General features: G+C 40.9%; 1 protein-coding gene across 1 annotated transcript; it reads right to left on the bottom strand.

Annotated features, from left to right (window-relative positions):
- Positions 1 to 8,429: 8,429 nt before the first annotated feature.
- LOC110131858 (olfactory receptor 52P1-like) lies at positions 8,430 to 9,377 on the bottom strand. Its single transcript, XM_020884821.2, has one exon. The coding sequence runs from the start codon at positions 9,375 to 9,377 to the stop codon at positions 8,430 to 8,432; it is 948 nt and encodes a 315-aa protein (XP_020740480.2).
- Between the last annotated feature and the right edge of the window lie 919 nt (positions 9,378 to 10,296).

Here is a 10,296-nt window from a genome sequence, read left to right as displayed (position 1 = left end):
GCATTTATCATTTATAGATTTTTTGATGGTAGCCACTCTGACCCATATGAGGTGATACTTCATTGCATGATCTTGTTGGTGAGAGTACCTAGATTGCAGGTTATTTCCTTTCAGGACTTGAATATATTTTGTCACTCACTGTGGCCTGCAGTGTTTCTGTAGAGAAATTAGTTGAACTAAGTCTTTTTCTCTTGCTGCCTTTAGAATCTTCTCTTTATCTTTCACTTTTGCCACTTTAATTATAAAATATCTTAGTGTAGGTTTGTTTGGGTTCATCTTATTTGGGATCCTCTGTCCTTCCGGTATTTAAATATCTGTTTCCTTCCTTAGTTTGGGGAATTTTTCAGCTATAATTTTTTCAGATACATTTTCAATCCTCCTTTTCTCTTTCTTCTCTTGGGATTCCTATTATGAGTATATTGTCTCAGCTTATATTGTGCCATAGAGCTCATATATTGCTTTCATTTGCTTTTCTGTCTGCTCTTCTTATTGGATGATTTCTATATTCTGTCTTTCGGATCACGTACTCATTCTTCTGCATTATTTAGTTTGTTATTTATTGTTTTTAACTTGACTTTTGTCTTGGCAAATGAACCTTCTGATTGGCTCCTCTTTATAATTTCTAGTTCCTTGTTACAGTGATCCACATTTCTATCAAAAGTCTTTCTTAATTCCTTCAGTATTTTAATTATCTCCTTTTTGAACTCAGAATCTGGTAGACTGGAGAGATCTGTTTCATTGTTCTTTCAGGAAATGCCACTTATTCTTTTAGTTGGGAGTGGTTCCTTTTCTTCATTTTAGTTTTATTTCTCTGACTATGAATTTGGGAGAAACAATGATCTACTGTGGTCTTGAAGGGTTGTTTTTATATGAGAGTGTCCCTGTGTAGCCTGTATGAGCCTGATACTTTTGTTACAAGGGCTGTTTTCAGTATGGTTGTCTGCCATATCTTTCCTCAGGGTGTGCTGGTCATTATCCCCTTGATAGGGATTCCAATTGGTGTTGTGGTGACAAGAGACTGCTCTGGAGGTTGGGTGGGGCCTCCTCTTTGCTCTGTGGTTGTAACAGCCCTATGGGGGCCAGAGTCTGCTCCCGCTGTTGGAGGAGAAGTCCCCAGACCCATTTCTGAGCTGCAGTGTAATGGTGGCTGGACTGGGATACTTTTGCTGGGAGAGGAGCGCCTAAGTATCCCTTCACAGGAGTTGTCCACCTGGAGGTGCTCTCTTTGGTGTCACCTGTTACCTGTTTTGTGGGCTCACAGGTACACTGTCGTTGGCATTACTCTCATACCTGCCTCAAGCTGGCAGCACAATCAATATCCCTAGACATCCCTCAGAAGCTGTGCTCACAAAGCCACTGGTGCATATCCGCCAGTGCACATCTGCTGAAGTCAGGCATTGGGACCTGACGGATTCATGCACTGGAGCTACAGAATCAGCCCAGACCCAGCCCTGTCTCTGCATGTGCGTGCCTGTAAAGCCTGCAGCTGCTCACGCCAGACCCACCCCAGTCTCAGGAGCCTCAGTGACCTGCTTGGATGTCCCCTAGGCACTGAGCTCATAAAGACCCCTGTGGAATAAACCCGCCAAGCAACACAGCTGTGCAAACACACATAACTTCAGGAGCGGACATCCCTGGGTCTCTCCACTGAAGTCCCAGTTTCAGCCCCTTTGTGCATCAGCAAATCTATGTCTCAGCCTGGGGAGTGCAGTGAGGTGCCTACGACCATCTATGCTGGTCTCTCTCTGTTCTGCCTGCCTCAAGCCAGTTGCCACACTGTCCTCTGAATCTTCAATGCACTCTCTTTATCCCAGCTGATCTGGCCAGTGAAGGCAGTTTCTAGGAGACATTCTTCTTCCACAGCTCCCTCCCAGGGGTGCAGGTCCTTTTCCCATTTCTTTTTCTTTCTTTTGTTCTGCTTGGTTATGCAGTGATCCTTCCTGCAGCTTCAGTTGTATGAGATCAGCTGGTGTTCAGTAGGTACTCTGTGAGAATTGTTCCATGTGTAGATGTATTTTTGATGTATCTATGGGAAGAGGTGAGCTCTATGTTCTCTTCATCACTTTCATCTGTCTCCCCTATACAAATTTTTATTTCATCAATTTATTTTTTTCTTTATAGTCCTTTCCTCTTCTGACTTTGTACCCTGGGTGGCTCAGGGTCTATATACCAATATTACAACTTTGCAAGCTATCTTCATTCTTGGAAAAACTCAATGGATGTTGTTCCAACCCAGTTCACAAGGACATTCTTCTGGTTCCAGCCACCAAGATATCTAGTGTCTTCTGACATGAGATGACTGAGGCAGTCATCTTGCAGTCATCTTACAGTCATTCCTTGCTTCAAAGTATATATTAGTGTCAGTCACTTGTTTAAGCCCGTCTAATCACTCATTTCACGGAGAAGGCAATGGCAACCCACTCCAGTACTCTTGCCTGGAAAATCCCATGGACGGAGGAGCCTGGTAGGCTGCAGTCCATGGGGTTGCTAAGAGTCGGACATGACTGAATGACTTCACTTTCACTTTTCACTTTCATGCATTGGAGAAGGAAATGGCAACCCACTCCAGTGTTCTTGCCTGGAGAATCCCAGGGATGGAGGGAGCCTGGTGGGCTGCCATCTATGGGGTCGCACAGAGTTGGACACGACTGAAGCGACTTAGCAGCAGCAATCACTCATTTAAATAAGATATGATATTAGCCCCTGGCCTCTTGGATTTACAAAAAAGAGAAAAGTGGTGTAGTGAGAAAGTCTTGGATTCCTAATATTGCTGGGAGAATGCTTAAAAAGTGGGTGTCAGAAAGGATAAAGGGACCAAAAGGGCCAGAAAACTGACCCTCAGATGAAGGAAAGTGGTGGGCCTGAGAAGATGAGACAGTGGAGCAGTACATGTGATGAGGGATCAGCTGGAGAAGAAGAAAGGGGAGAGCGCAATGGTCCTGGGCACTGAAAGAGAAGAGCAGACTAGACCCAGAGTAAACAGAAGAATGGAAATAAAAGAGAGCAAAAATCAATGAAAGAAAAAGCAAACAAGAAAAATCAACAAATCTACAAATTGGTTCTAAAAATTAATAAAATTGATACATTTCTCTCCCTTCCCCCCGACCCCCACCGGTGTGATAGAACAGGGCAAACTCACGCACATAACCTATATCAGAAATAAAAGAAGTGACAGGTACAGAACTGAGAGAATAAGAGGAAGTTATAAACAACTTTGTAATATATTAATATATTATGTTGACAATTATATTATTTTGGTAATTTAGGGAAAATTGGAGAGCTTGTGAAAATAGAAAATCTGAATATACCTATATTTATGAAAAATTGAATGTAAAATAACAAAACAAAAAAAGAAATGTCAGATTCAGATATTTTCTGTAGAAGTCTATCAAATATTTTAGGAATAAATAAAATAAATACTACATTTTCCAAAAATAAAGCAGTAAGGAATACTTTCTAATATGTTTATGAGGCAAGAAAAACCCTGATATGAAAACCTGATAAGGAAATTTTAAGAAAGAAAATTATAAGATAAATATCTATTATGAACATTGATACAATATTCTTATTAAAATATTAGCTCTAGCAATATACAAATATAATACATCATGACCAAGTGGTGTGTATTCCAGGAATGCAAGGTAGTTTGACATTTAAAGAGAAGTCAATATAGTATACCCCATTAACAGAATGAAGGGGAAAAACGAAATGATTACCTAATTATATAAAGAAAAGTTAATTTACTAAACTCAGTACCATTTGGATAAAAACTTTCAACAATTGGTAAAGGGTACACTATAAAAAGCCTATAGTTAACATGATACTTAATTATAAAAGATTGAATGCTTCCAGAGATTAGACGAGGCAAGGATGCTTGCCTTACTAATTCTATTGAACATTATGTTGGAGGTTCTAATCAGGACATTAAGAACAGAGAAAGAAATGAGATTCATATAATCAAAACCATAGCAATAATCTTTACAGAAATTAAAGCATGGATTCTAAAATATAGGAATGCAAAGGACATAGAATAATAAGAACCAGTGCAGAAGTACAGTGTTGAATGACTTACACTACTTCATTTTGAGACTCATTATAAAGTTATCATTAATAAAGCAGTATAGTATTGATGGAGAAGGAAATGGTAACCCACTCCAGTATTCTTGCCTGGAGAATCCTGTGGACAGAGGAGCCTTGGTGGACAGAGTCGGACACGACTGAAGCAACTTAGCATGCATGCATGCATAGTATTGATGTACTTGATATATTTGATTCCATAAAAAAAATTATGGAGGTCTTTACTTACTTGGTGTGGATTGGAACTACAGAGCTATAACTCTAGAGTTGCAGTTTTATAGAGCAAACACTAACCATGCTGGAACTACCTTTCAAGAAAGGATTCTAGAAAGCTGTAACTAAAACTCTGAAAAAGGAAGGGAAAAAGCACTAGAGATGCTGAAAGAGGGCTATTTGATTTACATCTACAAAGTGCTGAAACAAGTCATCCATACAACAGTATCTCATTGAAAGCCATGAGCATCATGAACTCTTTTGTCACTGATATCTTTGACAGTATCACAGGGAGGCATTGCGCTTGGCCCATTACAATAAGGGTTCAATAATTACTTCTAGGGAGATCCAGGTGGCCACACACCTGCTGCTGCCTGGGGAGCTGGCCAAGAACACCATATTCAAGGGCACCAAGGCCATCAACAAGTCCACTAGCTCCAACTAAATATCTTTCTACTTAACCCAAATGCTCTTTTCAATAAAGTTGCCTAGGAAATTCAATTTGCAAAAAATGCCTTTTAGACAAATAATGCTGGAATAGCGGGATATCCATATGTGAAAAAATAAATCTTGATTTCTACTTCACATCATACACAATTATTATTTGTGTTGGAAGACAGACATAAAATTAAAAGCTAAATCTATAAAACAGAATAAAAATTGATTGTTTTGATTTTATCACAACTAAAATTTTTTTTTTCATCAAAACAGACCAGTAAGAAAATCAAATGACAAGACACAAAATTGGAAAAAATATTTTCACCGTGTATGTAAGACAACTTGTATTCAGAATACATAAATAGCTAGTACAAATCAATAACAAAGCAAAAAATTTGATTAAAATGGACAAAAGATTTTAACAAACATGTCACAGAAGGTGTATGCATGAACAGTAAATGTACAAAAAGTTGCTCAACATCATTAGGCATCAGAAAAATGCAAATTAAAACCACAACTTTCTACCATACATGTATTAGAATGGATAAAATTAAAAAAAAAGAATGACAGTATCAAGAGTTGACTTGTGGAGCAAATAGGAACTGTCACACATGGCTAGTGAGAGTGTAAAATGATATAATTACTTTGGAAAACCATTTGGCAGGTTTTATTAACCATACACCAACCTTTATTTTTATTGATGTATAGTATATTATATTAACTTCAGGTGTACAATGTAGTAATTCAGTATTTTCATAGACTATATACTCCATTGAAAGTTATTACAAAATAATCACTATATCTCCTTGTGCTGTATAATATATCCTTATTGCTTATTTATTTTGTACGTCATAGTTTGTATCTCTTAATTCCAAACTGTTATTTTGCCCTTCCCATATAACCTAGAATTTCCTCTCCTAGGTTAAGAAATATTCATAGCAGCTTTATTCATCATAGCCAAAAATAGGATATAACCCAATATCTAAAAACAAATAGCTAAACTTTGGTATATTCAGGCAATGAGATGCTTCTTAACAGTAAACAAGAATTCACAATAACACAAATGAATCTCAAACACATAATGCTGAGCCAAGAATACATACTGTGTCAGTTTAATCCAAGGTAATAAAAATCAAACAGTTGTCTCAACGCGGGAGCAGGGGCATGGCCTGGAAGGAGCACAAAGGAACTTTCTGGGGTTATGAAAATATTCTGTATCTCATTAATGTTCATAGCAGCTTTATTCATCATAGCCAAAAATAGGATATAACCCAATATCTAAAAACAAATTGCTAAACTTTCGTATATTCAGGCAATGAAATGCTTCTTAACAGTAAAAAAGAATTCACAATAACACAAATGAATCTCAAACACATAATGCTGAGCCAAGAATACATACTGTGTCAGTTTAATCCAAGGTAATAAAAATCAAACAGTTGTCTCAATGCGGGAGCAGGGGTATGGCCTGGAAGGAGCACAAAGGAACTTTCTGGGGTTATGAAAATATTCTGTATCTCATTTAAGGTGATGGTTATCCTGATAGTTATCCATTTGTTAGAAATCATCAGACTATACACTTAATATGTGTACTTCATTTAGGTAAATTATACCTCATAAAAAAATGGTTTGGAGGGAGGTGGGAGGGGGGACTGGGATGGGGAATACATGTAAATCCATGGCTAATTCATTTCAATGTATGACAAAAACTACTGTAATGATGTAAAGTAATTAGCCTCCAAGTAATAAAAATAAATGGGAAAAAAAAAAAGAAAAATGGTTTGGGAAAAATAAATCTAACCATAACCAGTATAGTCCAAATAGGGGAGTTGATTCTCTTGACTTCCCTCATAGTTTGAATGAAATATTCTGGAGATTAGATTTTATTGGTCAGTTTGCAGTCTCTGATTGGCAACCTGACTTGACTGTGGGCAAATTAAAACTATCAATTTCATGTGTGCTGAGCCCTGGACCGAAGGAAGAATTATGGTAACATGAAAGTTGCTGGGAGTATAGAGGGGGATTTTCCTGAGGTCTCATAATAATGTTGTCAGAGATTGTATCTTCCTGAATCACCATTACATCTCAAAGCCTCTGGAATAGTGTTTGGCATGTTGCATGTTCTCAGAAATGTCAATGATTTAGAGAAAGAATTATCCCCTCACTCCTAGATTAAGCCTTATTAGATTCTTGGTCATTGGGCCTAGATTTATAAGAACTCACCTGGTGAAGAGTAAAGAGCAAGGGATTTGGAATTAGAAAGATCTGGGTTTGATTTCTGGATAAGTTACTGCCTTCCTAACCTTCCACCTCTGTCTCCATAAAGTGTGTGTAGTTAATCATATGTTCCCATCAGATGGTTCTGAGACTACAGCAAGTTGATGTACATCCTCTTGGTGCACTGCAGTGTTGAGCTAATCTGTTGCTGCTTCTGGATGTAGTTCTGGGGATGTAGGTCACCCTGAACCTGCTAGAGAAGCTTTCCTATGTAAATTCTTTCCTAACTTATTAATATGCTTTACCGGGGCATATTACCAATCTGCCTGCTGATTCTGAGCAGGGAGGCAGACCCAGAGCCCCTGAGAACTTTGGACCCTAAGGGGCCTTCTAGTTGCAACCATCACTATCATTTTTGTAAACCTGCTCAGGAGGTCCCATTGGAATGCCTCTCCAAACAAGATGCATGATCTCCTCCTTACACCTTAGCGATTTAGTGATAGCTCCATGGGGCTACTCCCAGGGAACAGAAAGAAAGACTAACGATGTTCAGACTTGACATTATCCAATCTGAGACTTTGTTCCCACACCTTACATCTGGCAGGGCCTTTCCTATCCATGCAGAGATGAGTTGGGCCCAGAGAACTCATTCCCCCTGATTAAGTTAGGTGTCCTTACTTAGTACCCACAGTCCCTCTGGGTAATAATCAATCATATTAGTGTTATTTGGCATAATCATATTAGTGTTATTTGGTTTAGCTGTTCTCGTCTCAAATAGAGAGTAGTCATCGTGAGAGGACTTTTGACATAATCAAGGCTGTACCCCTAGATTTTAGCAAGACATTTGGCTCATAGCATGCTCAGTGAAAAAATAAAAGCTCTCATCTTCCAGAGAACCTTCCTAGATTGGCAGTAATATTGTTGCTTAGTCCTCTGTTCAATGGACGGTTTGCCCTTGATTCTTATTTGTTGTCGTTGTTGTCCCTTTGGCCCACTGCTGACTGCTCTGCCTCTGTGTCTTTCTGCCCCTCTAAATTCTGTGTGTTTCTCCCATCAGATTTAGTGCTCACTGAGGGAGGTATCCACATATCCCCATCAGAGTAGGAACACCTGACTATGGATGAAGGTTATTTCCCCTTGTCAGACCTCTAGTCATATCTTTCTCACTTTATCAAGGTCTTCTGGAAGGCAGGAACCATGTCAGAACAGCAGAGTGGGGTTCCCTGGGAGGCCGTCTTCTGCTTGGTAACCATGTTTCCCATTGCACAGAGGCTCCCAGGGCATTGTAACCACAACCACATCACAAGTGGGAAACACCTGATTGTTCTTCTCCCATCCCACCTGTGCTGTGTCTCCTTGTCAAAGGAAGGATACCTTTGAATGTAGGTTTCTGTCTCTCCATCATGCTGGGAACCACTGATCTCTTAAGACATTGCCCAAAGGCTAAGGGAAGAATAGGATAGGGTCTCCGTGTGGGGCTGAAGAATTTATGACTGGACAACACTCCGCTTCAGCAGTCGGAGGGCCCCATCCCGGATCTGCTTGGTCTTCATGCCATAGATGAGGGGATTGAGCATGGGTGGCATGACAAGGTAGAGGTCAGCCAAGAGGATGTGGATGTGCCGGGGCACATGCTGGCCAAAGCGCTGAGTGTAGAATGAGAAGAGTCCCGGTGTATAGAACAGAAGGATGACGCCCAGGTGGGAGCCACAAGTGCCAAAGGTCTTAGCCCTTGCCTCCTTGGAGGAGAGGCCTAGCACAGCCCGGAGGATGAGTGCATAGGATATAGCAATGCAGATGGAGTCAGTACCCACCACCAATGTGGCAGCGGTGATGCCATAGATGTTGTTTGGCTGTGTGCCCCCACATGCCAGCTTCACCACAGCCATGTGCTCACAGTAGGAGTGGGCCACCACTCGGCCACAGTAGCTCAGTCTTGCCAGTAAGCAGGTAAGTGGGGTCATGAGTCCCAAGCCACGAAACACAGCTGCAGCACCCAACTTGCCCACAGCCTCTAGGGGCAGCAATGACCCATAATGCAGGGGCCGGCAGATGGCCAAGTAGCGGTCAAAGGCCATTGCTAGCAAGATGCCAGATTCTACAGCTGAGAAGCCATGGATGAAGAACATCTGGGTGGCACAGGCCCCAAAGGCAATCTCAGCAGCATTTGCCCAAAAGAGTGCAAGGAGCTTGGGCACAGTGGAGGTGCAGAGCACCAGATCGATGATGGACAGCATGCATAGGAAGAGGTACATGGGCTGGTGCAGCTCAGGCTCCGAGTACATCACCAGCAGCACTGCCATGTTGCCGAGTACCGCCAGGGTGTACATGGAGCAGAATGGAAATGCAATCCAGAAGTGGGAGGCCTCCAGGCCAGGAATTCCCATGAGCAGGAAGGAGGTTGGATTCTGCTGGCTGTGGTTTGTGAATTTCATGGCTAAGTCACGGTAGGGTGGGTAGAGAAATTATTGTCTTGATCTGAACTCTAGGAAGTGCTGAGAGATGAAGCATTTGGGATGCATCCTTATGCTATGGCTGAAACAGAAATGGCAGCAGGAAATATTTGAGTTAGATATCATGAAAAATATCCAGTGTGAGAAGATTATAGAGTGCTGGGAAATGATGCAAGGCAAGAGGTGAAGTTATCATGATCAGGATTCATTCAAAGGAGCCCTTTCCTCTTATGTCTGATTTGATAATGTCTATCTTAGAGGGTGAAGGGTGAGTGGAATGGGTGTAGAACCCTCTTCATGGTGAAGGTGAGCAGCTAGAAACTCTTATAGCTTTCTTTTCCTGCCTGTGAATCATCTTCTGTCTATACTCTTTCTATATCCATCTACTTACTCTGAGTCATCTGCCTGGGTGACAATATATATATAAGGGTAATGTCATGGTCAAATGAATCAGATGTGGTTACTTTTCAAGATGGGAAGATCAGGACTGAAGGGAAGAGAAGGGAAAGCAAGGAAATCGTCAATGGATTTTTCCATCCATTGAGCCTAAGATTACTCACAGATAAGGCTCAAAATCTGGGTTGAGGGGACTTCTTTGGCAGCCCAGTGGTTAAGACTCCATGCTTCCAATGTAAGAGGTACAGGTTTGATCTCTAATCAGGGAACTAAGATCCCATGTGCTGTGTGGCCCCACCAAAAATTTTTTTTTAATTAAAAAAAAAATCTGGGTTCAGATCAGGCACAGTGAAGCACATGTTGAGGGGCTGGGTCTCTTGTACACCATTACAGCCACAACACTGCCTGAGTAATGTTAGTACTGGGATCCTGTGCTTGCCTTGGGTGTCCTGTACGGATGCTGCTAGAAAACAGGGGAAATCATGCAGAATTTGTCAATGGTAAA

The sequence above is a fragment of the Odocoileus virginianus genome, unplaced genomic scaffold, assembly GCF_023699985.2.
Source record: "Odocoileus virginianus isolate 20LAN1187 ecotype Illinois unplaced genomic scaffold, Ovbor_1.2 Unplaced_Contig_30, whole genome shotgun sequence".
Lineage (NCBI taxonomy): Eukaryota > Metazoa > Chordata > Mammalia > Artiodactyla > Cervidae > Odocoileus > Odocoileus virginianus.
Note: the sequence above shows the minus strand (reverse complement) of the source record. Positions and strands in the feature narration are given on the sequence as shown.